Source organism: Sturnira hondurensis, unplaced genomic scaffold (genome assembly GCF_014824575.4).
Source record: "Sturnira hondurensis isolate 20B ecotype Veracruz unplaced genomic scaffold, ASM1482457v3 Scaffold0007036, whole genome shotgun sequence".
In the NCBI taxonomy this organism is placed as follows: Eukaryota; Metazoa; Chordata; class Mammalia; order Chiroptera; family Phyllostomidae; genus Sturnira; species Sturnira hondurensis.
This window is the reverse complement of record NW_028079667.1, coordinates 1,094,566-1,122,542: the sequence shown is the minus strand read 5'-3', so window position 1 is coordinate 1,122,542 and position 27,977 is coordinate 1,094,566. Positions and strand designations below refer to the sequence as shown.

At 45.8% G+C, this 27,977-nt stretch overlaps 1 protein-coding gene across 1 annotated transcript in view; it reads left to right on the top strand.

Annotated features, from left to right (window-relative positions):
- The first annotated feature begins 1,701 nt into the window (after positions 1 to 1,701).
- SCARB2 (scavenger receptor class B member 2) overlaps positions 1,702 to 27,977 on the top strand; it is a 59,639-nt gene continuing 33,363 nt past the window's right edge. The window contains exons 1-2 of the mRNA XM_037050980.1: positions 1,702 to 2,182; positions 19,567 to 19,724. Coding sequence (XP_036906875.1) covers positions 2,066 to 2,182; positions 19,567 to 19,724 — 275 coding nt within the window. The 5' untranslated portion in view covers positions 1,702 to 2,065. The remainder of the gene's footprint in view (positions 2,183 to 19,566; positions 19,725 to 27,977) is intronic.

Below are 27,977 nucleotides of genomic sequence, written 5' to 3'. Positions count from 1 at the left end.
GTTCTCTGCAGCATGGAGGTCCCAGGGTAGCTGACTTAGTAGTGGCTCACGACTCCAAGAGCAATGATTGCCAGAGGCCTGGGCGAAAGTTGCAAGACGTTTGTCATCTAGCTTCAGAAGTTCCACAGTATGGTGATTTCAACCATATTCTACTGATTTAACAAATCATTAAATCCAGCACAAAATCAAAGGGAGAAGGTATAGAACTCACTTCCCAACAGGAATGTCAAAGAATTTGCCACCATTTCTAATGCATCACAGCACCTCACTACATCCTTAGCAAAGTCTCCCAGCTGAATTCCCTGTCCCCAGATTCTCATTGATGGCAGTGGGGAGGCAGCAGTGCACAGGGTAGAAAAAGTGAGGGTTTCAAAGACTATTAGACCTGTATTCTGGCCCAGGCAGGATCCACCATTAACTAACCGGTTGAGCTTGTTAGGTTACTTATCTCATGCAGCTGTGTTTTCCCAGCCCCAGATGCTGAGCTGTAAAATCTGTTCTCTGACATTCGTTTGTCTATGCCAAGGCCAGTTTCCTAGGGCGGCTCCCAGCCCATGACCAAGCACAAGAGACCTATGCCTGGAAAGTGCCAGGCTTCTGGGATAGGCCTGTGATTTGGCTCAATTACCTTTCAGGGCCTTGCTGAACTTTCTCAGGGTTGCACTGTAGTATAAGATGCTTCCTTCCACCCAGCTTTCCTTCCTTGCCTCTCTCCTTCACAAGGATCACACCTGCATTCCAGGTCACGCTCTCTGTTTCCCTAATAAATCTCTTGCACTACACTACTGTCTGGCACTGCTTTTGAGGGACGAGGACAAACAGCCACATGCTCACAGGGCTGCTGTGGGTAATAAACAAATGGGTGTATGTAAGAACCCAGTCAAAGCCGGACACATTTAACATTTATTAAGTCCCTGCTGTGTGCAGGCTCTAGGGTGCCTGGTACATACATGTGAGCAAAACTAATGCCAACGTCAGGACCACCGCTGGAAACTTCCTGCTGACTTGCACTGTTGAGAAATAAAGTCCCAACTCTTCTCTAGAAGAGACACAAAGAACCCTTCAAAGTCTGATCCTATGAGGCCTTGACACCTCCCACTGCACAATCTGCAACCTGAGCCTATAATCAAAAGGAACTTCTTTCCTCCTACAGTCTTGTTCTTCCATCCCCAATGTTTTAGCACACCTTTTTCTTCTCCTTGGAAAGCCTCTTCCCTCCCTTGTACACAACCCTCACGTGACAAACCCTTACACATCCACCAAAACCCAGTTCATTTGTGGGGTCCTAGGTCACAGGAAGACATGCCTGTTTGCACAGATCTGGGCACGCACCTCGTGAAAGCGAGGTTACACTGTTCTGTTCTGTAATTGCTGTAACAGTGGCTCCGCTAACTTGTGAACTGGTTTAGAGCGAGGGCAATGTTGCATCCATCCTGAAAGCCGAGGGCTTGGCACTTGGTAGGCCCGCAGTACGGGTCTGCAGACTGAATATGTGAATGAGCCAAGGAAGAGGCGCGATTTGCTGGGCGACCCCGGGGCCTGCAGCGAGAGGGCAGGGTAGTGGCTAGGCCTGGCTGGGGTCCGGAGCTACAGGCGCGGGGACCCGGGCGGGGAGGGACCGGGCGGGGAGAGGGAGGGCAGCCCGAGACGGGCGCGGCTCTCCCGGGCCGAATCGCCGCCTCCGCCGCGAGGCACATGACTGCGGGCTCGGTCTCCGCCCCGCCCGCCTCCCCGCGCAGCTGCTGGCGGCGCGGTGGCCTCCGGAGTTTGCGGCGAGCAGGCTGGAGAACGTCACGGCCTGGGCGCCCCCTTTCTGGCTCCGGAGCTGCGCCAGGCGGGCGCCGTGGGTGCCCTAGCGGGTGAAACTGAAACCAAAGCGTCTCGCACCCGTCCCGGGTCAGCCGGCCGGCCAGGTGTCCTGAGGGCCCTCTCACCCCGCCTCAGATCACGGAGCTCAGCGCATCCACCGGCTCGCGGTCATCCGAGAGTCGCGGCCGCAGCGGCGGCCTCTCCCCTTCCTTTTGGGTCCCCGGCGTTCGCCCCCTGCTGGTGAGCCGCGCGCAGAATGGCCCGGTGCTGCTTCTACGCGGTGGGGACCCTGTCCCTGCTCCTGCTGGTGACCAGCGTCACGCTGCTAGTGGCCAGGGTCTTCCAGAAGGCCGTGGACCAGACGATCGAGAAGGTGAGGCGGAGCTGTGTGTGTGTGTGTGTGTGTGTGTGTTTGTATCCGCGCGCCCTGGGAGATGCCGCGGGCGGCGGGGCGGGTGGGAGCACTTCCAGTCCCCCCTCCCACTGCTGAACCTTGTGCAGGAAAGACCTGCACCTCTGCAAACTCTCTGTTAGAGCGCTCCTTCCTTCCTCGTCTTCCCCGGGTTAGTAGGCAAGGGTTAAAGAAGGATGAAAAGGAATGGCATAACCACGGTATGCTCCCTTTATAACACTAAGACTGAATCTAGTGCCTTTAAAAGGCGTGCACTTGCGTTCCATTATTTGTATCTCCACTCCCATCTCCACCCCATCCCTTCCTACACCCAGATCTCTGTTGGGCCCAAACTCATTTCCCTCCCACTTCATGAAAAAACAAAACTAAATGAAAGACACAACAAAAGAGGCAGGCTGGTTGGCTGCTTGCTGGGGCCTTTGAAGTGGTGTGGGGCTGGGGTTGAGAAGCAGGTGTGTGGTCTATTGTGTTCTGGCCTTCCTGGGCTGGGCAGGGCAGTGGGCAGCCAGGGCAGTGGGTAGCCAGGCCAGGCCTCTGGGCTGGGTGCCATTTCAGTCCATTCGAGTCTGTGCCTTTTCGCCTCCTTAGCAGTGTGCTATTCTTGTACCAACAGTGTGTTGCTTTGTCTCATCATCCGGCCTTGCTCTTCTTAAATAGCCATACGCTTCAGACAAAGATGCATTATATTGATTCTTGGAAGAATATAAATCTGTCACCTCTTGTTTAGTGAGAGAGCTGGAGAGCTAGCTAGTCATTTTGGAAGGTTCCTCTGTCGTTTGACTTCACTGGTGATCATTTCTTCTGCCCTTTCGCCCAGAATCACCAGTCTGTGTGGAAAGAAGAAAGAGAGTTTTACTGCTATCACTTTTTCCTTAACACACACACACACACACACACACACACAACATTGGAGCAGCCTAATTTCTCCTTCTGGTTTGAGTTGCTGCAGGCCAGATAAAACATCTCAGGGCTTGTCCAGTTTGATCACTGCACCCATTCCCTGCCAGTAAAGTTGTCTCATTCCAGGTGGCAACAGACATGTTCCTTTAATAGAGGTTTCCCAAACCTCTGTTGGGAATATACAGCCATCAATTATTTCAAATCTGGCAGTTAAAGGCAACTTAAAAAAAGAACCTACCACCCAGGGAAAGCATAATTTAATATTTTTAAGTTCACATTGTCAAAGGGAGATAAAGCCCATTGTCTGAGTTTCTTAAAGACCATTGTTTTCCCTGAGCATCCATGTTCAAGGAAAAAACTGAACTGAATCTTCTTCACTCCCACCCATGCGAACATCCGTGGCAAAACTGTTTAAGGATGTAAACTCTTGCTTGGGTGACTAGAGTTAACCCAATTATAGTCACTACATGAATTTTCTTATGTGGCTTTGAAAGGCTATTTCAGGAGAGCCCTGTGAGATGATGAGCTCCCCAGCGCCTAGATATTACCTGTACTCAGATGCTCTATCGGTCTGTACTTCATGGGGGAAGGGGTAGCTGTACAGCATCTAGGCTGGGGCTTGAGTTTGCATTGAGATTTGGTGATTAGCTTTTCACGCGGTTTTCTCCATGGGGATTGGGCTTTGCACCAAGTAATACATTTTAAGACAGGGTAAGTGGGCCTTCAGAATTGTCCAACCCCACTAGGAACACTACATGATGTGGTGTGTGAAACCAAACAATAGGGCCAGCTTCAGTGGAAAGATAGGGGACTATGGTAAGTCAACTGGAGGTTAGGTGTTCCCATCATCACCATTCTGCTCTCCTGGATCACCTGTGGCCTTGTGGGGTAGTGGGAGAGAATGAGGTTCAGCAGATCAACACTCTGAGGTGTGAATCTTGGCTCCACCAGGGCAGTAGCTGGCCGACCTGCTAGATAGGTGCTTAACTTTTCCTGATCCTTAATTTCCTCATCTGTAAATAGAAGGGTTATAAGAATTCTTAAAGAAAATGGGTATTTTCGAGGGATATAGTTAGTGCTTTGTAAATGATACCAGTTTTATATTTTGTGAGAAGCCACATAAACAAAGAAAAAATACATGAGATTTCAAGTCAGACCCCTGTGTTGAGATCCTAGCCTTGTGATTTATAAGCTTTTTGACTTTGAGCAAGTTACTTAACTTCTCTGAGCCTTGATTTCATTACTTGGAAAAGCAAAGATGTTAGCTGTCTTGGGCACTGTGCTGCGTTTACCATAAGACTCACAAAGCTTAAGCTTCTGGCCCCTTACTTGCACAGGTCCTTCCAAAGCTTTGTACCTAATTCTGCATCCAGAATTTCCTTATTCTTGGGAAGGGCCTCCTCTCATAGTGTCAGCTATACACAAATCCTGGACCTGCCTCTGTGTGTGTGCTGTCGTGAGACCGAGTGCAGCATCTGTGTAGAGCACTCAGCACAGCATCAGGCACTGAATAGGTGATGCACTGTGGTCATTATTTCCAATAGTGTTATGAACAATTCATTCACAACTTGACTTTAACATAGTTGTAGTATAATCCACCATTTTACTTCCTGTTCTTAGTTGTCTCATCTGAAGATTGCCCATGCCCTGGCTTGTCTACATCAGAAGTGGAAGAGAGAAAAGGGATGACATTCTGATGAGATGGTTTGGCTAGTTACAAGAAGCTTAGTAACATAATTCCTATCAGAAGAATTTTGCCTCAAGTCATAATTGCCCTTGAGTTTTGCAATGATCAGAGGTGATTGAAAGGAGATTTTAATTTGGGCCAGTGCACATAGTGGAAGGAAGCAAGACTAGTTGGCCTCACCCTGGGCAAACCCTGCAGTTGTTTCTGCTTCACTTTTCTCAAATGCAAAAGAGGCATAGAGATGCCTCCCTCCCTATGCCCCCACTCACTTCCTGGGGGATAATTCTGAGCCACGAGCAGGCCTTCTCTCTCTATCAAGCGTGTTGATCACCCTGAAGACAGAGCTTTGCGCAGACCCAGCAATCTCTTTTCCTCTGTAGGGCGCAGAAGGACAGGGTTTTATGTTACCTTTCATTTCATTTGGTGAGCCCACTGATTGCCCTGGCGCCAGCACGGTGCCCGGTACGAGGCAGGAGCGTAACGAATGCCCGCTGCCTCTCTTGATCATTTTGGTTGAAAGAACAGTGTTCTGAGCATCAGCAGAATGTGGTTAAAATTCCTTTTGCTCTCACTAACAACGACTTGGATTAAATGGAACAAGACAAGTAGCAAGTCACTGAACCCCTCAAAACCTCAGTTTCCTCATTTTGAAATTGGGGGTAGCAAGAAGAGCTTTAGGGTTGTTGCAAGAAGGAAAGAAAGTGATTGGTGGAAAGCATCTAGCAAAGTCCCTTGCGCATTGCCTGGACATTAACAATTACGTTATTGTTTCTGCTTATTCTTTTCTCATCTAGAAACTGAAGCTTATGTAGTCATTAAGGTTCCTTCTAGCTCCCAAATTCTGGGATTCTATTGATGGTCATGTGACCTGTGCTTGAGAGCAACGTTGCAGCTCAGAATATTAATTTCGGCCTTATATTTGAATTTGAACATCTCCCAGAAATGGGGACTCAGAGCTGGCCCAAGTCAGGGCTGGCCAGTAAGAGATGGGCTGGCAAGGGGACCAGTGAGAGGAGAAGAGACGGTTCATGTTCTGCTTCCTATTTGCTTCCTACGGGCCAAGGTAGAACAATAGCATTAGGTCTCAGGGGTAAGATGAACAAGACAAACACATCTACCCTTTGCCAGAACCCGAGGCTCTGGGCAAGGGAATCCCCGCTGGCCTCTTCTGGGAACCATAGCAACTGTGGAGCTGTTGTGCTGATGCCTCAAGAAACATAATCATTGGTGATTTAAACAGATAGCGTCGATGGGTGAAAATGTACAGGTCTTCTTTTTAAAAGTCAAATTAGCAAAATATCCTCATTGTTGTTTATGTAAGGACAATCGACTCTATATAATCCTAAAGGGCTCCTTCTTGTACATCTACCTCATCTCTCGAGCTGCCTTTTTGCAGAGTTATGAAGACAGAATCTGAGAGTAAGGAAAAACTTTAGCCATCACTTAATCCAATACTTTATAGTCAAGGATACTGAGACTAGGTTCATTTTTAAGTGCATGACAGTAGGCATCAAATTGCCTTTGTATTTATATGACTGTAGGAACATAGATAAGTGACTTATGGAAGGAAGGCTGAATGTAAAGGAAGAGGTGGGTGTAGGTGTGTCAGCTGGGTCTCCTAACTCATGTTTTCCTCTCTGAGGATGACCGTACATCGCGTCGGCAGTGACAGTCCTGGTTTATTTGCACTGTTGTCCTGGTGTAATTACCGGCACCCTCTTTCCTCTCAAAATATTCCTGGTTTGGACAATAAATTCTGCCCTCACACATCACACTGTCCTCCACCTCTTGACATTAAAGGGGGACAATTCTCTCTAAGGAGCTCAGGCCCATTGAAGGTGGCTCATGAAAGATAGGACTTTTTTCTTTTTCTAAAGCTGCAAAAGGAAGCTCATAGAAACCGAAGCATGAGAACCACCGCACAGTGAAGTTTCCTCAGAGTGCAATGGAAACTGGAGAATCACGGGCACACTCCGGGTGTCCCACTCCGGGTGTCCCTCTCCGGCTGCTTCCCCGCCAGCCCGCTCCCTCTATGTACTTGTTGGGCCCCAGGCGGGTTGCTCATCTGGGGCTCCCTCAGCCACAGCTCCTCCTGACCTTCCGGCTGCCCAGCCTCCCTCAGCGAACATGTTCCATTTCTTAGTTTCTATTTTCCAAATTTGTCACAGAGCAACATCACTGGCTCAGCACAAGCAGGAATCATAGATTTATAAACAGAGGCAATAACCTTGCAAGATTCTTCAACGCCTAAGCGAAAGTACGTACCTCCTCCCTGGCTTTTAGAAATTTGACTTTGTGATAGCAGAATCATATTATATTTTTTCAACATCTTACTCATTCATGGTGACTATGAGTGCATTCAATATTCATGATTAAGATGAGGGGTAAGCCAGTACTCCTTAGTGTAGTTTTTGACTCTAAGAACTGCATCCAAATCACTTAAGGAGATTTTAAAAACACAGTCCCCACCAGCCCTGCCGAATCAGACTCCTTAGGAGCTGCACCCAGGGCGCAGAGCTAACCGTGAAGTCCACGGCTGGTTTGGGCGGCGATTGTCTTAGCCGCCCATGTCTTCCTTCCTTAAGATGGCAAGTCCTCTTTTGCACCTTTGTATTTTATTCTTGACTTTTGCTTATTTTTCTGGTAAGAAAGGGAATGCATGCCATTGTAAAAAGCCAGATACAACAAAAATTAATAAAGCAGAGATAACTACTGTTAACGTATTGCTGATGATTCTACCTTTCTGTTGATCCATATATAGTAAACACATTACTTTACAAAAGTGGGGTGCTTCTGTTCCCACTCTTTATAATTTCAGCTTTGTTGAGGTATGGCTAACAAATAAGAGAGATGGCAATGCTAGTTGAGGATATTACTAGTAATAATTGCTGTTATTCTGCAAGCTTAAAAGAAAGAAAGGTGGGGAGAGGGGAAGGTTCTTGCCTGTGGAAGCCGTTTTTGCTTTCTTGTTTAATCCAATGCAAGGTTTCATTCTGTCAGGCCATGGCAAAGAGGCCATCTGTTCTTCCAGGCATCTGCTTGTTCCCAGGGAAGAATCAGCAGGTGGGGTTACAAGATCATTAATGAAAACACAAGATGTTGGCCAAGTGATTGGTCATTTGTGGCCTATCTCACTGAGCTATATACAATATATATACAAATTATATGCTAATGAAGGGACCCCTCTTAAACAGAGCTGGTAGCTAGTCAAAATCTACTGAGGAAAATAAAGGCAACTTTCAGAGTTTTGCTCTCCAGATCTCAAAGCACTCTCAGATATACAGGCATTCGTTTATTTAGCAAATATTTCCAGAGTGTGGACTCTCTGTGAGGCAGTATGTGAAGAACCGTGGGTGAAATACTACACCAGACACTCTCCCTATGCTTATAGATTTTCTAATCTAATTCAACTTTTTTGGCCTCAGGCCCCATTACACTCTTAAAAATTATTGAGGGCCCCAAAGAACTTATGTCTCTCTTGATATTTACAATATCCCTTGATATTTACAATATTAGAAATTAAAACATAAGTTTTTGAAATACAAGACTAGACAAGCACATTTGCGATCAGGGCAATGACATCATTACATGCAGGCCATGTGGCCTCTGGAAAACTGTTCTCCACTCATGAGAGAAAGGGAACAAGGCCACTGATGTCTTAGTGTTATTATGGAAATAGCTTTGACCTTGTGGACCCCCTGAAAGGACCTCTGGGACCCCCAGGGATCCTCAGACCATACTTTGAGAACTGCCCATCTAGTTTTCATTTCATTAATTATGGTGATTTTTGGAATAATTTTAAAAAATAACAAAATATCCTTGTTGTATTTCTGTAAAACCAGTTTGGGAACTGTATTATTAATGTTTTCACACCAGCAGAATTTTCATTGGTGGGTTGAATATTAAATGTCCTTTTTATTACCCCTCACCCCGCACCCAAGTCTGTGTTAAAGAGAGTGGTTTGGGACGCCCCTGATTCGGGCTCCCCCTTCCCGCTGTCCATCACACCCCAGTGGCTTCCCACTCCCAGGCTCAGTGAAGTGTCCTTTGTCATTGTGCTTGCTGTGTGGCCTTTCTTAGAGCAGAGACACATCTGTTGTATCTGACCCTCTTTAGCAAAAGAAGGAAAATGAAAGATAGCACAACCTCTCAGGCTATCACCTCAGGTGTTTTGTTAAACACATCAGGTGTAGAACACAAATGAGGTGTGTGGAAGTGAATACTATTGCTGTGGTTTCACATGCAAACACATGTACGAGCTCACACCCACTTCACTAATTTACACTGCCCACCTAGCCCCTCCAGCCTCTGAGCGTTATGACCTGTTGAGAGAGACAGACAGAGAGTGGCAGAATGCCATTGTCAGAGTGATGTACTCATTCTTGCAAGTCCCATTTTAAGGATATTTGCTTTAAACACTGTACTTTTGGTAATCATGAGTAATGGAGGGAAGAGGAGACATAGATAAACAAGCAGTGAAAATATCACTTATTTTATTTTTGAGAGTTATAATCATAATCACACAGGTTGGAGAATAAGACCGGCTCCACCAGTTACAGACAGAACCCAGGCATTGCTTTCGTGGTCACGCTTCTTACTTACTCACGTCTTAAAATCCTTTCTCTGCAACTCCTTTAGCCCCTACCCTCACACACAGACGTGTCTCCCCAGTTTGCACCTGGTTCTTATGGTTAAGGAACCAACTGGCGGCTGCTTCTTCTCCCTTCAGGCTGGCAGTTCTCAGCCTTGATTTCACATTTGTAATTACCAGGAAGCTTTTAAAAAGTATCCTCGTGGGTGTATTGTAGCAGGAGCTTTTTCCGTAATAGCTATTTCATCATATTGTCCTGTATATAATTTACAGAGTAGCAGATTACACATGAACTAACATTTGAACCTCAAACTGTCAGATCAAATTAGCTGAAATTCTTACAGTTGCAATTAAAGCAAAATGAGTTCAACAACAGTGACATTTAAAAAGAAAACACGAATGCATCTGTTCCCGAGTTAAAATAGGGTCAGAGAATAAGAGTAGAATGTTAATGGCAGTTTATTTCTTCTATTTCACTAGAGAATAAAAAATGGTAGGTAGTGAAAATTACTGACATTACTACAAGAGTGTAGATTGGTTTGCTTAATGCCAGGGAGAAATTTTTAAAAACAAAGCAAACCAACTGGTGTTGTGATGTCTGGTGTTTCATTAACCTGGAGTCTGGTGAGAATCATGCACACACTCTGAGGCCAGGTTCTCAAAGCCGGTCTACATTCTCTCTGGGTGAATTTAGACTGTGTAGATGGCAGCGTGGATACTGGAGGCGTGTTTAATTATTAAGTAGCACTTTGCTGAACTACAAGAACAATCAGCAGTACTCTTAAGTCCGGGAAGTTTCCCTAAAAGTCCAGAAAAGTCTAATGCAATTCCCTGAGTGCTGCTTCTATCATTTGGAAGTAGCTTTTACCAGGACAGCTGGTTCAACAACCTGCCTGATGTTGCCTTCCCGAACCAGTCTGCCGGGTTAACTTGGATGCATTGTGTCTTGTGACTGTATCAAATCCTGTCAGCTCTTGGCAGAAGCAGCAAATCCAGCCTGCACCTGGGGAACAGCAGCCGGCTGAGTGTTCCTAGTACGTAAAGTGTCTACTGGAAATGACAGATGATGACAGGTGACAGGCTGCATCAAGTCATGGCAGGGCTTAGCACCGAAGGTCAGGGACTTCGGACTTTATCCTGTGAACCTTGGAGAGTAGCTGTTCAGATAGGCACTTTCGATAGAACTCTCAGGAGGCTGAGATAGATAATGTCTTTGAAAGGAACAAAGCTGGAGAGAAGGAGACAAGTTAGGAGGTTATTTTGCCACCGTCCAAGCTGGTGATGCCGTGGGCACAAAGATGGAAATGGAGGAGAGAGGAAGAATTAGTAGGACTTAGTGACCGATTAGAGGAGAAAATCACGAGTCCAGTTTTGGTCCCACTAACTTTGGGCAGTCTGAGAGATGACCAGATGGGGATTTGATGATGGATCCATACAGTTGAAATTATCTGAGTAATTTCAGACATAAACCTTCTCTGGAGCTGGGACTTGCACGTAATTGTTCACTGTTATATGCATGTCCATTTTGTGCACTTAGCTAAGTATTTTCTTGAGAACATGGCCTGTGCCTGTTGGGCATATAGAAAGCTCTTGATATATATAGGGTGTGGCACAAATAATGCCCCTTTTGATTACAAAAATTTTAATTATAAAATCATAAGCATGTAATTCTGTAACACAACAATATCACACTCAAGCACACCATATGACATTTTAGGTGAAAATGTCATATTGAAATTTGACATATGGTTTTAATTGAAATTAAAACTATAAATTCTTACACCCCCATTATTACCCTACCAACCACCTCAAGCAGGTGTTACTTCTGCTGGACCCTATGTACTGGCTAATTAACTGAAAAGTAAGTTTTTCAGTCCATATGATTGTTTTGGCTGTTGATACTGCAGGTTCATCATGTAACTTGATAATCTTTCTAATACTTCCTTTGGTGGTATTGCCCACAGTATCATACCCGGAAAAAAACATCTTATTCTTCTTGGCTAAAATTAATAAGCAATATCCAAAACCACATTGTAAAACTGATTTAGGACCTTATGCTGACTTTTAATTTAGTATAACTAGAAAACTCGGTGGATTACAGGGTTTACATGGTGGCTGTCACCAGCACAGTGGGGTCCTCAGTGAGGAGCATCAGTTGTTTGCAAGCTGCAGCCTTGTGTCCTGACCGAGCAAAGGGCCCCTTGTGAACCAGGGAAACTGGCTCCCTCTGTCCAGTGGGATGAATGACTTCTACGCCAAACATTCTTGGGCTTGGGGTTACGATGTCACTTGTTCATTTTCTGAGTCCTTCCTTTGTAGAGCAAGCCCCTGGGAGTATATAATGGAAAGTCCTCAGGGTCTGGGGGCAGGAGTGAGAAGTCGAAGGCCAAATGCAGCCCTTCTCTGTACCATCCCGCAACAGGAGTTTGAGATGCTGTCCTCGACCACAACAGCAACCTGAGCAGGACAGCCACCTGAAAACCCGACAGCTCAGTTCTTCCTTTCTCACTTCCGTGTGTCGGTTCCAGCAGGGAGTTGACCATGACCTCACACAGCTGCCCTAGTTTCTTTTTCTCTAGGCCAAAGGGCTGATTCTTCCGGAAGGCCCCAGAGCCCAGATTATGGCTCCACAGCTACAGGGACTCTCTGGGGTAGGGCCGTCAGATAAAATACAGGATGCCTAGTTAAATTTGAATTTCAGGTAAATAATACTGTTTTAGTGAGTATGCCTCATGCAGTTTTGATTCACTTCAGTGTATCAGTTTTTAACATCCTGCCACATTTACTTCATCTCTCTGTGATGTATACTTTTCCTGGAATTGTTTGAATGCAAGTTCCAGACGTTGGAAACACTCTGCTCCCGTGCCCCGTGTCCTTCCGCATGCATCTCCGAAGAAGGAAAGCATTTCTGACATAGCCAGAAGTTTGTGTTTGGGAGTTACTTGGGCATCCCGTACCTTTCTTTATTAGCTGAAGCTGGCAGCTCCACCCTGCAGGTATGGTGGGCCAGAAGCTGTGGGAGTGGGTGGGCATGGGCCTTGCAAGCCCACAGACCTGCACTTGGTCAGATTTGACGTGGCCGACTGGCTCTGTGAGCTTAAGAAAGCCAGTGCCATTTCCTTATCTGCAGAGTGGGCCCTTGCAGGGCCAGTGTAAGGCTGTGAGCCCACGAAGCCCTGGTGCAGCACCTGACAACTGGAGACGCCCGTGAGTAGCAGCTGGCTGTGGTAGTAATGACAAGTTATCCTTCTCTGAGCCACACAGTGGGGGAAAGGGATAAAAATAAAGAAGCAACCGTTTTAGAAATGTTAGCAGCTGTATTCATGCACTTCCCTCTGTTTTCTCCTTCCCTACACATACGCACACACATGCTGTCTCCTGAGGAGATTTACAGTGAGTTCCATGACAGATGTCCAGCCGTAGGGAGTGGAGGAAAAGAGAAACATTAAAGGTGCAGGAAAAGCCAGCGCTCTTGAGGGCAAGATGTGAATGGAATAAAAAGTGGCGTGAGACTTGTGTGGGCCTTGCCTCAGCTAAGAGTGGCAGGGAAAGGCAGGCGACAGGGGGGCGGAGACAGACAATGAGGACAACCCCAGCTTGTAAGGACATCTGTCAGTGACTCTGGCAAGCTGTCAAACATCATCATTTTTTGTAGGGTTTTCTTTTTCTTTTTTCTTTTAAGTTAAGGACTCAGGTCTACTTAATGTTTATTTCTATCCTGAAACTTCCCGAGTCAACTTAGAGGAAAAGGTTCGTGTTCCACGGTTGTAAGAACAGCCTCCCTCTGGACGAGATCTTGCCCTCCTTAGAAACTCTGGCCGTTGTCTTTGGGCTTTTGGTTGCCTAAGAGCTGGATACAGACCAGGCAAGGTGCCCTGGGGCAGTTAACCATCTGTTCATTCACACTTACGGGCTCTTTCAAGGTTTGTAATCCTGAGCTGCTTTTCTTTACTTTAATAAATAAATGAAACTCCAAGTCCCTTCTCACCCTGGAGCCCTCCACATTTGATGGTGCTTGTCAGGAAAAGCTGATGAGGGATCCGGAATGCTAAATCAGTCAGCCAGAGAATGATCGGAAATGCAATACTGCAAAGCTCACTGTGGAGGAGGGGGGCCCTTGGAGCTCGCGTGGAAGACCTGACCACAGCGGAGGAGGCTTCGCCCTCGCCTTTGTTTTGCAAGAGCAGAGGGGAAGCTTAGATGAAGTTGCTTCTCTTTGCATCCACTACTCCTTAGAGACTGTTAATAACACTTTCTAGAATCTGAGTTTTCTTGGTAGATTTTCACTTAGAAAATTATAAGGGAACACTTATGTCTTTCTTGCCTATAGAAGTCCCTTATTTCTGTTATAAAACACCCCAACAATGTAGAAAAGCTTAATGGAGAGAAGGGAAGACTCCTCGTGATTCTATTCCACAGAGATCAGCACTTTTAGTCGTCTACTGTGGAGGCTCGGAGACGCTGAGGGTCACTTACATTTTCTGTATTTCACCTCCACGTTTTCATGTGTGTATTTTATCTGTTAGTCTCATCCACACACACAGCTTATATTGTCAGCTTTTCCATTTAACACAGACCACGAGCATGTTTCTTATTTCTGTGTAGTGTTTATAACTGTGATTGCTTACATCCGCTCCAGCCTGTGAATTACCATAATTTACTAAGGCATTCTTTTCCTGTTCAACACTTTGCTTATTTCTAGTTTAATGCTAATTCCTTGTTGTTTCAACATAAGCGGAATTATATATAGGGCTGGAAGAGAGGATCATGACGAAAGCCTTTCTGTTTGTTTTTTGTTTTTCTCTTTTATTGATTAACCTTTGCTGGATTGTTTATATTTGAGCAAATTAATGAGAGTCTCCAGATTACTTTTGTAATTCAAGCCAAGTCCTAGAACCCTCTCTCTGATCCCCAACTTGAAGGTGGCTGTGATGGGCAAAGCCCTTTATTGAGCACTTTAAAAAAATCATTTTAATTATTTATTTTTAGAGGGGAAAGGAAGGAAAAAGGGAGGCAGAGAAACATCAATGTGTGGTTGCCTCTCACACTCCGTACTGGGGGCCTGGCCCACAACCCAAGCCCACAACCCAAGGTATATCCCATGTACCTTGACTGGGAATTGAACCCATGACCCTTTGATTCACAGGCCTGTACTCAATCCACTGAGCCACACCAGCCAGGTTATTGAGTACTTTGAGTGTGGCCTGAGATAGGCTCTCTGCTGAGAGCTCATTTCCTCCTTACAGTAATTCTAGTCAGGCCCCCTTTCCCCTTTCCACTCTTAACACTTCTCTCCTGTGTCAGTTCAAACCAGGCAGCGTTGCACAATAAGAAAACATAGGCCAAGAGAGACCCATTGAAGTGATCCTTGCACAAGGGAAAAGACGATTACAGTGGAAGGTGGGGCAGGGGAGAACCCGTGACTGTGTGGTGTTTGGGGGCCTCCAGGGCTTTTCTTGTCCTGGGAGATGGAAACAGGTCTAGGAAGGAGGGAAACATAACCAAAGTCTGGCTAACAAGCATTTCCCCCCCAGCTTTTTTGAAGTGTGGCTCACAAAGAAAAACCATAGAAGTTTAAGATGCGCAACATGATGTTTGATAAGCATATGCATTGTGAGATGATGATCACAGTCAAGCTAGTGAACGTGTCCGCCCCCTCACAGAGTGTGGCGTTGTGGTATTCTCTTAGCAACCTTCAGGTGCACAGAACAGGACTGTCAACTCTAGTCACCATGCTGCAGTTAACAGGCAGTTTGTTCCCACTGATTTGTGGGAGCAACTACTGATCAGTTATGAGGCAAAGAATGGGAGTCTGAAAGTGGTTAGGTAACAACGGGGGATGTCTGGGAACCTTATCTAAGGTGTATGGGAAAGGGTGTTTCTTTGCAGTATGCCCTTTCCTCAAAAGCAAAGTGAGGGCCCCCAACCCACGGCTGGTTCCCAGGACCTTGGGGCTCTGGTGAAATTCACCTTTGCCAGGTTTGCAGTGCATCTGGGAGTGGGAGGCTAGCCCCACCCGCTGCTAGCAGACTTCAGGCATTCTCCTAACCCTTTTGAGCTTTGCTCTTCTGAAGTGTAAAATTGGAAAGATGAGTGTCACCTTTTAGACCATCAGGGCATTTAGCTGAGATAAAGTGACAACACAGTGCCCAACTCTTCATAATATTCTGCAGCTCAAAAACCTTCCACGGCTCCCCGTGGTTATATCAGATAAAGTCTAGACTCCTGTCACCTCAACGCATCTCTCTAAATGACTCTCCCTACTCCCTATAAAGCTCACAGTCACACCTAATACCATCCATCTCTGTTTCTTTGATGGTCTCCTTTTCCACAGCCACTGTCTTTCTGGTTAAGCAGAGGGCTCCAGGAAAGACGGCCATGGAGCAGGTGAGAGGAAAGGCTCACCCCGTCCAGCCAGATGGGAGAGTTGATTCAACCCTGGTTGTCAGGCACCCGCCCCATGACCTCCTTTTACTTGCCAAGCGTTTATTCATTCTTCCTGGTTCACCTCAAGCACCACCTTTCTCCCCCTGGGTTCAAAGAGTCCATTGTCTGAAAAGTATAGAGACCACTGGAGTCCTTGGCCGTTTACCACCTGCTGCTTTATATTGTTGATGACTCTGCATGTGTGTGTTGATACTCCCTTAAACAGAGGGCAAGTTCCTGGAACACAGAAGCCATGCCTATGTTCCTGGGTATCTCCTACAGTGTTTTGATGATTTACACCAGGGTTCTATACTTTGCAAGAAAACCATGGGTATAGCACGCCTTTAAACAGTTGTTAGTAAAAGGGGTCATGGAGGGACCCACAGAAGGACCTGGTACTCTTAGCTCTTGAGGGTGCTGGATTACCGATGAGCTACACACACTGATAGGTGTTAGAGCTACATGTTTCGGTGATTCTAATGAAGCTATTGCTTTCTCTGTGTTTTGACTGTGACTTAAATGGCTCGTTGGAAACTTTTCCGTCTGATCTCAAATCAGTAAGTCAGCTCTGATAGTAAAGGCCAAGAGCATTTTAATAATGTGCTGTTTGGATAGAAACCTGATGAATAGACCTTCTGAACTGATGCCAAACTGCAGGTAATCCCCAGTGCTGTGCCAGGGCCAGCCCCTGGCCGTGAGTTTGCTCCCAGCCCCTCCAGATGAGCGGCTTTGCTTTGAGAGCTTCCGGTTTCTGCATTCCTGCGTTCCAGGGCCACTTTGTTTTTCCCTGCAGAGATTCTTGGGATAGTTTCTGTTTAATAACAGAGCCATAGCATTAGGGTTCCTGGCAGCATGGCTCCTATTAAATTGGACGCCCAGCCTGGTAAAATTTGATGTCCTGTTATGTGCTGTACCACAGCACCTTTTAGCATGTAGTTTCTGACGTGTTTTGAAGCTGGTCTTCCTGTTTGTTGTCACTCAGACCCTCCTGCTGGAGGAATGGCCGTGACCTGCCAAGTGACGTCAGGGGGTGCGTCTCTTGGAATCTCTGGTTTCACTGGCGGCCTTTTCTTGTCTGTGTTAGTAGATCCCATTTTCCTCTTTTCATTTCCTTTTTAATAATTTTCTCAGTGTTAATTTTTTCACTCAGTATACAAATTTGGGAAATACAAAATCCCATCAAGAAGAAAATAACACTGATCTGGATTTCGAACAAGCAGAATTAATCACTGTTCATACTCTGGTTTGTTTATCTGCCATCTGTGCTCTCCTCTCTTTCTTGTGTACTTTAGTAACTTGTGCTGTAAAAATGTAGTGTTCCTCCATTAACAAGCTGAGGCCCACTAGGATATCAGGTTTCTAGATAGAAACCTAGATAGAAACCTTTCTACTAGATATCAGGTTTCTGTCCATTAACCTTGGGCAAGGTATTAATTAGGCTTCTACTGCAATGCTGGCTAAATACCAAGGAACCCCCTAAAGTCAGTGGCTTGTAGCAGTGACATTTAGTTCACACTTTGGGGTGTGGGCTGGCTGCTGTTGGAGCCTGGCTGGCTCAGCTGAACTAGGCTGGAGTTTAGGCTTCATGTCTGGTCCACGCATCACCATGTTAGGGCCTTGGCTGGAGGGACGGCAGCGCCCTGGGGCATGCTCTTCCTCTGGCAGAGGAGGGCGGCTGGTGGGAACTTGCCATGTCGCTGAAGGCNGTAGCAGTGACATTTAGTTCACACTTTGGGGTGTGGGCTGGCTGCTGTTGGAGCCTGGCTGGCTCAGCTGAACTAGGCTGGAGTTTAGGCTTCATGTCTGGTCCACGCATCACCATGTTAGGGCCTTGGCTGGAGGGACGGCAGCGCCCTGGGGCATGCTCTTCCTCTGGCAGAGGGCGGCTGGTGGGAACTTGCCATGTCGCTGAAGGCCTTAGCTGAAAATCGGGGCATTGCACTTCACCCACATTCTGTTGATTAAATCAAGTCTCTAGGCCAAGCCTGACGTCAGTAAGGTGAAAAGGTAGGGGCGGGGTGTATCCGTTTGGGTTTGCTGGGCCTGTCTTAACAAATAGCACAGACTGGGCGGACTGAACAACCGAAGTTTATTGGGTCATAGTTCTGGTTGCTAGAAATCTAAGATCAAGGTGTCAGCAAAATTGATTTCTTCTGAGGCCTCTCTGTCTTTGGCTGGTAGACAGCCGTCTTCTTCCTGTGTCTTCACATGCTCTTTCCTTTGTGTTTATTTGTTCTGATACCCTTTACTTTTAAGGACACTAATCATATTGGATTACAGTCCTGACCTCACTTAACCTCACATTTCTCTTTAAAGACTCTATTTCCAAATATACTCACATTCTGAGGTTAGGACTTCAGTACAAGAATTTTAGTGTGTGCAGTGGTGGGAGAGGGCACACAATTCATCTTATAGCACATGGTAAGTTTGGAAAACAAAGGATTGTAGGCAAAGAACACCCTGCGAACTTCACTTCAAGTCAGGCTCAGCTTCCTCATCTGTAAGGCAGGGGTAAGCATCTCTGTGTTATGGGTTTGTTGGGGATGGTATGAGGAAATGCAATTAAAGACGCTGGTGGTGGATACGTAGGGATGGGTATGGTTCTTCCTCAAACGGAAGGATTAAAACTAGCTTTCCTGGGCCTCTTTCACTGTTCTTGTCCTCCCTGGGCAAACTGGAAGTGCATGGTGCATCTCAGAATGGCCCCATCTTCCATAGCAGCTTAGGATCGTAGACTCTCTGTGACGAAGCCAATGGAGCCTTGTGGGTACTTTCTTTGTTGTTGTTGTTATTATTTTATTTTTTAATGATTTTTATTTATTCATATTTAGAGAGAGGGGAAGAGAAGGTGAAAGAGAGGGAGAGAAATATCAATGTGTGGTTGCCTCTTGTGTGCCCTGTACTGGGGATCTAGCCTGCAACCTAGATATGTGCCCTGACTGGGAATCGAACTGGTGACCCTTTGGTTTGCAGCTAGCACTCAATCCATTGAGCTACACCAGCCAGGGCTGGGTACTTTCTTTAACAAAGTTTAAGCTAGCGTTAATTAATGAAAAAGAGAAATTGCTTATCTGTCCACTTCAGCTTTGTTTTAGCCTCATTTCATATCGTTGTCTGTGTTGTAATTCATACTTCAATACCATTTCCAATGTATAAAATTGGTTGTCTTATAAATATCTTTTATGAAGAGTTCAATTATAAATACACTTCTATAGCTGTTGAAAAAACCTATGGCCTTAATAACACCATATTTCTAAGGACCCACAAGCTGTGGCTCCAGCATCCTTCCTTTACCACAAGTATTTATGAAGATGTTTTATATATATTTTTGAAGATTTGTTTATTTATTTATTTTTAGGGAGAGGGGAAGGGTGAGAGAAAGAGAGGGAGAGAAACATCAATATGTGGTTGCCTCTCAAGCGTCTCCCACTGGGGACCTGGCCTGCAACCCAGGCACATGCCCTGACCAGGGAGTAGAACCGGCGACCCTTTGGTTCGTAGGCCGGCGCTCAAGCCACTGAGCCACACCAGCCAGGGCAAGACCTTTTATATTTTAACAGAGCTGTGAGCTTCCTACTGGCAGAAGGCATGGCTCTCCTCTCCAGCGACTGCACTGAATGCCAGTGAGAACAATAAGCAAGTCAGGAGGTCAGAAGAGGGAATGCCCCTCACTCTACCCCTGTGTTCAAAGCCAGCAGCCTTACCCTTACCCTTACCCTCCTTTTGGTCTTCTCCCCCCAGAATATTGTGCTAAGGAACGGTTCCGAGACCTTTGACTCCTGGAAGAAGCCCCCTCTGCCCGTGTACTCCCAGTTCTATTTCTTCAATGTCACCAACCCAGAGGAAATCCTCAAAGGGGAGATCCCTCGGTTAGAAGAAGTGGGGCCATACACCTACAGGTGAGTCCTGACTGCCTCCCCACCCCTGTGCCTAGCCTGAGCCCTCGGCCTTTCCCATGAGCGTCCTCTGAGCCCTGCTGGGAGCACAGCCTTGGTTACGTTTGGGTGAGAATGGCTCTGTGGCCTGGAGCTGAGTCTCAGCTTGCTCTGTTTATTTCTTATCTTATTATTTTTGTAAAGACTTCATTTATTTATTTTTAGACAGAGGGGAAGAGGGGGAGAAGGAGAGGAAGAGAAACATTGACTGGTCACCTCTCTCACGCACCCCCGCCAGGGACCTGGCCGGGCCAGCAGCCTGTTGTGCTCAGAAATGCAGCTGCTTCTTCCTGAGTTGGCGGCACGGCAGCGTTACTGAGCCCTGAAGAGTGACTCCTCACCCCAACCCCTTTCGTGGCCCCCTGTGATTCTCTTTGGTGACTTCTGCAGCCTTCCTCAATTTTCCTCCCCACTAGTTTTAGACCAGTTTCTAAAATTCACTGTTGGTCCACAGAAAGGCCCCTCGTCTCTTCCTTGCATCTTCCCCTGCCCTCCTGGGTACGGAAAACAACCAGTGGCAGTGCAGGCTGCTCTCTGGCCCTGACCCCCCAGTCCACGTGCTGGGGAGTTAGAAGAATTGCTCTACTGGTTTTTTCAGAGGTGAGTAGAGGGAGGCACTTGGGGAGCTCGGGGTCACAGCGCTCCCTCCCGCAGTGTTCCTCCTCCTGCTGCGACAGCAGCCCCTCCCTCACCCACCCGCAGTCATCTGTACTGTAAACTTGCTCCTTACCTAGTTAAAAAAAGTGGCAGAGGCAAGCAGACAGCAAGATCTTCCTTCTTCTGCGATATGGTAAAAATTTCCCACAATTCTGTTGTAACTGATTGCTCAATAAATGGTTGCTGCAGGACTCGCCCAGTGTGTATGAGTCAGTAGGATTCTCAGGTGCTGGAGCTTAGAGATAAAAATCTCCGTCCCTGCCACAGGTGGAATTGCCTGTTTTGACTCCGGACTTTGCCATTTACTTGTTCTCTGTGGCAGGTCACCGTCCTTATCTATAAAGTGGAGATAAAAATAGGACCCGAGCTGCAGGATAGTTAGGGTTGAGTGAGACAGTAAGTCGGTGTTGTGAAGCGCTTAAACTAGTGTGAACCCGTAATTAGTATGATTGTTTGCTGTTATTATTAGTCTTAGTTTGTATAAATCAGTGTACGGAATTGTAAAGATGAGCTCTGCTGTTACATAAAAGACTGTTTAAAAAACATGGAAGCCTTCATTCTAAAAAGCATTGTTTTATGTGTTTTTATGCCTACAGAAACGTATGTGCAGGGCCGAGCAGGTCTGTTCCACTCAGGAACGACAGGAGCTGAACTGGGATCTGAGTGTCTTATTTGTTTGCTTTGCAATTTTAACTATTTTTTATTGTGATAAAAATCCACAGCCTGGAAGGCACAACCTTAACCATTCTTAAGTGTCCAGTTCAGCAGTGTTGGTTATAGTCGCACTATTGTGGAACAGCTCCAGAACTTCCTCACCTGGCAGATCTGAAATTCCACACCGTTAAATTGTTGCTGGTGGAAGTGGGGGTTTTGCCGTTTTGTGAGAGAAAGCATTTTCAGGGACCCACAAAAGAGGATGAGGTCTGGTGGTAAGATTTACTCAGGAAGCAAAGTCAAAAGGGTGCCCCTCCAATAAATGAATGAATGCACGAATGACTGAATGCCCCTCCCGGGTCCCGCCTCTGTCTGTCTTGTCATGGAAAATCAGGGTCAGAAATGGAGTCGGTATCCAGAGATCACGTGCCATATTAAAGCTCAATCCAGCGCAGCATCCTGCTAGTCTAGCTGGTGTTCCCAGATGCAGTCTGACTCAGTGCTGAGGTATTCGGGCTCCCACCTGGAGCCTGGGTGTGGAGTCCATGCGGCCATTGGCCCCACGTGGCTGTGGAGAGAGGACGTGTGGATGCATGGGGCGATTGCAGGTTACAACAAGAGAGGGAGAGAGTGCTTCTCTGTCCCCCTGGGGTTATAACCAAGAGGGGTTTTTTGTTTTTGTTTTTCAAAATAACTAGTCAACGTCCCAAGCTTTCATGGGCTCTTGGATGGGTCCACCCCCCAGTGAGGCTGACAGGCCTCTGTGGTCAGGCACCTACTGCTGTGTCCCCCAACAATCCAGTACCAGGGCGGAAGGGAGGAGTGTGAATCCCCCTGGAGGAGCAGTGCTGAGATCGCCCTGTGGGGTGTGAAGCTGCAGCTTCCTGGTGGAGCAAACAGGCTCATGCTCCCCACTTCACTGAGCTCACTGTCTGGTTCCCTTTGCTCTCTTTCTTATTAATAACTATTTAACTACCAACGGTAGCAAAATCACTCTCCTGTTCCACCTCCCCCAGCCACTAGGGACCACTGCTATAGCTTATATAAGTGTGATCATATTACATATCTTTTTGCTGTTTTTGTTTTTTTAACTAAATCCCTTTGAGTGACTGAGAACTAAAGAACAACCCCTCACAGTCTTCCCTCTGGGTCTCCTGGGCCTGTTCCTGTGGTCAGGACCCTCGTCTCCTGAGAAAAAGACATGGGTTCTGATCAGAACTCGGAGAAATCCCACAGGCTGTGGGTGTGGCCATGGCAGCAAACAGATCCTGAAAGTAAAACAGTGTCCAACTCTTTGCGTACCCCCCCACCCCCCACGTTCCCATTTTGGAGGGACTTACATTTGCTAGTGAGGAAAGCCCAGGCTTATCTGACAGGGGGTGCTGAGGACGCATTGACCCCTCAGGGTCCACGAAGAGAATTGAAGGTGGTCTGTGACTTGGGTGGGAAGAAAAGTACATTTTATTTTCACTAACCACTCACTAAAACTTAGCATTTTCTTTGAGTGCAAAGGCAGGCAACAAGCCACAGTTGTTCCAGCAGTCCCCGCGGCTTCGCCTCTGATGGAAGCACAGGTGCTGCTGTGCCTTGTGATGGCTGTCGCTTGAAACGCTCGTGTCCGCGGTGCTTCATCATTGTAGTGATGGCTTCCTCATTGAAGTGATGGCTTTCTCGTTGTAGTGATGGCTTCATTGTTGCAGTGATGGCTTCCTCGTTGTAGTGATGGCTTCCTCGTTGTAGTGATGGCTTCTTCGTTGTAGTGATGGCTTCTTCGTTGTAGTGATGGCTTCCTCGTTGTAGTGATCATTAGACTCCTGCTCCATCTTCTTTAGAATGTCAGTAAAGATGCACCCATGTCACCATATCACATATTTCTAAGTGATGCCTGCATTTCATTCGTTGCTCGCCTTCACCATCATGGGTATTTTATTTCCCATGTGTGAGAACTGTGATCTGAGCCAGGGTCCGTAGGCTTCACCACACACAGGGAGGGCTCAGAGTGGCTGCAGGAGGCCGGAGGCAGGCCAGCCGCTCTTGGCTGGTTCGCTTTTGCCTGCAGGGGTTCTCCTGCCCCTGCTTTTTCTCCTTGTTCTGGTCTCTCATCCATTCCACTGCCAGAGCGACTTTCCAGAGGAGACACCTGACATCTCCTTTCCTTCCCTGCCCAGGACGGTGGTGACTCCCTGTGTGATGTCTAAGGCCTGAGTGATCTGGCTCCTGCTGTGTGCCAACCCCTTTATTTTATTATTATTTTTTAACATATTTTATTGATTATACCATTACAGTTGTTCTATTCCCCCCTATTCCCCTCCACCCTGCACACCCCTCCCCCACCATTCTCCCCCTTTCGTTCATGTCCAAGTGTCATAAGTTCTTTAGCTTCTACATTTCCCATACTATTCTTACCCTCCCCTGTCTATTTTCTACCTACCATCTATGCTACTTATTCTCTGTACCTTCTCCCCACTTCTCCTCCCACTCCCCTGTTGCTAACCCTCCATGTGATCTCCATTTCTATGGTTCCGTTCCTGATCTAGCTGTCTTCTNTCTCGCCCCATTCCCATCCACCCTGCACACCCCCGCCCCCACCATTCTCCCCCTTTCGTTCATGTCCAAGTGTCATAAGTTCTTTAGCTTCTACATTTCCCATACTATTCTTACCCTCCCCCTGTCTATTTTCTACCTACCATCTATGCTATTATTCTCTGTACCTTCTCCCCACTTCTCCTCCTCCCACTCCCCTGTTGCTAACCCTCCATGTGATCTCCATTTCTATGGTTCCGTTCCTGATCTAGCTGTCTTCTTGGTTTGCTTTTGTTTTAGGTGTGGTTGTTTGTAACTGTGAGTTTGCTATCCTTTATTTTATTATTTGTAGCAATAAGTATAATTTATTTTTTGGCACTTGCAACCTAGAGTTTTATACTGTACCCAGAACTACTCAACAGAAATTTAATATTCACCACATATATAAGTGAACATTTTCTAGTATCCACACTTTAAATAGTAAAAAGAAACAGAAATTAATTTTAATGTTTTATGTACCCCAATACCACCCAAAATAGTATCATTTCAACAAGTAATCAATACTCAGAGTTATTAATGCCCTTTTACATGCTTTTTTCATACTAAGTCTTTGAAAGTCCTTGAGTGTTTGACATTCATAGTGCTCCTACCAAATTTTGGACTGGCTACATCCCAGGGCATAGCAGCCACATGTGGCGTGGGGCTACCATGCTGGACATCGTGGTTCCAGCCCTGCTCCACTTACTTGTTCTTGCCATCCAGAATGAACTCACTATGGCCACCTCTCTCTGCTCAGCTGCTGCCTCCTCCCGCCGCTTTCCCTGACTTTGGATGCACTCTCTCCACTGTGTGGGTCTGTTACAACCCTGACTAGGGGCATGGGAACCATGGGTTTGCATATCTTTCTTTCTTCCCCATGTACTGGAAGCTTCGTGAGGGAAGGGAACCAAGTCCTTTCGTCTCTGAACATCCAGTGTTCAGTGAATATTCGTGGAGTACTGAATGAAACATCCTCAGCTGTGGTTTAAATCCTTAAGACATATGAGAGGAGCGATCGTTTAGATCCACGGACACAAGTAGTTCAGCTGGAGCCACAGGACTTCCACAGGGGAACCCAGGAGCCAAGGGTAGGTCCAGGAGAGGGGAAACGAGGTCCTGAAAATGAGTGGCTTTCTTCAGGAACGGACCCTCACGTGGTCAGTGCAGACCAGGGACTGTCCCTGTAGGCTCGAGTGGTTGTGAGGTCTGGGATTTGTAGGAAAGGTGGCTTTTTCGGTAGACTCACAGCCCCTCTGGCAGGCCTTTCGCAGTCAGGTAGTGGATCTGATCTCTGTCACTCATGACTTAATTCTGCTCTTGCTCAGCTAGTTAACTAACACACAAACTATTGCAGGAGCTCATGCCCCAGGGTTTGATGGTCCTGTGGCTTCCCTCCCACCTGAGGCAGCTGGCTCTGTCTGCTGTGTGCACAGAGTCTGGGGTGCAAAAGAGTAGGCAAGGCACGCGGGCCCCTTGCTGGTTCGTGTGGACTGGCCTGGAGGTGGGGAGTCTCTGGGGTGTGGGGAAGCTGTGGAGAGCCTGGTTCGTGTGACATACAACTTACAGTAGCACATTTTCCAAACTTTTCACATCTGAATGAGTTCAGAATATTAATGTTTTTGCAAAAAAGATAGTGTCACTTCCCCATGCAGGTAAAAACCAGTCAATCTGGTTTAAGTAATATAGTGTGTAGCAATGTTTTTAAAACATTTTTTATTAAAGTATAGTTGGCATACGATATTAGTTTGTTCACATGTATGGCATAGTAATTTGATATTTATATACCTTATGATGCTATCAGACCAAGTCTAGTTACCATTTGTCACAGTGCAGAGTTATTACAATATTATTAACTACATTCCCTATGATGAACATTGTATCCCCATGATTTATTTATTTCATAACTGGAACTTTGTACCTCTTATTCTCCTTTACCTATTTCACCCGTCCCCTCACCCCACTCCTCTGGCAGCCATCAACTTATTCTCTATTTCCAAGTCTATTTGTGTTTTGTTTTGTTTATTTTTTACTTTATTTTTTTAGATTCTACATAACAAATAACATCATGTGGTATTCATTTTTCTCTGTCTGACTTATTTCACTTAGCAGGATACCCTCTCGGTCCATCTGTGCTGACACGAATGGCAGTATTTTGTTCTTTTCATGGCTGAGTAGTATTCCATTGTGTATGTGCATATATCTCATCCTCTTTATCCACTCATCTGTCAATGGACAATCAGGTTGCTTCCATATCTCGGCTATTGTAAATAAATCTGCAGTGAACATTAAGGGGCACCATTCTTTTCAAATTAGTATTTTTGTTTTTTTCAGATAAATATGCAAAGGTAGAATTGCTGGGTTGGACGAAAACTGTGGATTGAGCAGTCCTGGAATAGGCCTGTTGATACAAAGCTAACCCGCCTTGTGTTCTTGTTGCATAGTGACATGTTTACCAAAAATCTGTATCTAACTTATGATATTACGTGGCTTCTGCAGCCTTTTTGAGAGTTGTTTTTTATTTTGTTAGGTTTCTCTTCCTATTTTGCCCAATATTTAACATTTTAAGAATTTTTTAGAGATCAATTTGTCTAAGGGCTCGTTCAACTCGCTTTCATATTTCTGAGACATATTTGCTAAATTCACAATATCCCACTAAATCTCTCCTTTTTTTGAGTTTCTGAGTTTTGCTGTTTGGATTGTTTATTTCTTTTGTAGTCTCCTTTTACTGCTTTGATAGAAAGGAAAAAGATATAAGGCATACATATAAGGCATAAATATCTCATAAGTTTTTTTTAACTATTCATTGAGCATTAAGTAATACTGGATTATGAAATAATCAACATATACAATATCATGTGTAGCATTATCTTAAAAGTGTAAACTATATTTCTGTTATAAAGAAAATATATATATGCAGTAAAAATAAGTTTGAAAATGTAGTAAATAAGAAAAACTACTACAATCCATAGTTTTACAGTTTCCAGGATAACCAATGCTAGTATTTTAGTGAATATCTTCTGAGCCATATTTTTAATGGGTGAGTTTTGCTTTCACATGTTTATCATACTGTCTTTATATATGCTATACACACATGTACATAATATGTATATTCTGTTCCCTTGGTATTATATTGTGGAGAGCTCCAGCCACAGAGCTCCTGTACTGCCGCAGATGAAAATAAGTCTACCAAAACATGATCTACTTGGGGAGGAAAGGTGACCAGTCCCTCAGAGGAGAAGGGTCCTGAGCACCTCCTTCTCTGTGTCTTTACTGAGTTCAGCTCACAGAGAGGTACATAGTTTGCACATAAAGCTCATCAACCAATGCTTAAATAGCTACAGTCATGAAAAACTGACATCATTTACAGATAATAGTTGAAGAAACATAGGGATTGTCCCTGGTCAGTGTTGGCTTTTAGCTTAAGTGTCTGATTCATACCAACAGGGCAGAGCAAGCCTCAAGGGAAGCAATGTATGTTCTTCCTCTAGCCAGATTTACCCCTGGGAGCTGTCTGTTCCAGTACAAGACCTCAGCTGCCTCTGGCATTGTTTTCAGGTTGAGTCAGGTGGGGAGAGCAAAGTAGCCAAGAGACTAGGAGACTTTTACAGAAAGACTGAGGACTCAGACTATGACAAAGCTGAGGAGTGAGGGTCTTTCTACCCCTTCTCTACAGACCCCTAGGTTTTCCTTGATGGCCCTTCACAACTGTGCCTGTCTTAGGTTGTTCTTACCTTGAGGAATCTTACCCGTCATTGGCTAACTAGTCATCTGCTCAGGCCAAGCAGGGGGATATGAGGAAGGCAGGGGGATATGAGGAAGGCAAGGGCTGCACTTCTGCCAGGAGGAAATGTTTTGTCTCCTTAGTGGCTCATGGCCTCAAGGCCTTTTCACTCAGCCCGAGCTGTGGGACTCTTGCCCGCTAATGAGGCTGCAGTCCCTGAAACCAGGCAGGACAACTCCCAACATTATATCTTAGGTATTTTCCCATATATGTCTTGGTTTTATACTAATATATTTTAATGATGATAATATTTTAAGAGATAGTGGGAATATTATTAATACATTTTATTTAACCATTCCCTTCTTGGACATGTAGACCAGTTCTCATTTCATCATTTGATTACCACGGGGATTGAATGTTCCCCTCATGTTTGCCAACCAATCATGTTTCCACACTCTCAGTTCTTGTTCTTTGCCTGTGTGCCTGTCTGGGTGCTCGTGCCACTCTGTAAACCTTTGTATACAACAGCTAACCCTTTGTCACATTTGTGGCAACGGTTTTTCTGTTGCTTGCCTTTTCTATTTTTAAAATTTACATATAGTCAAGTCTATTCTTTTACCAAC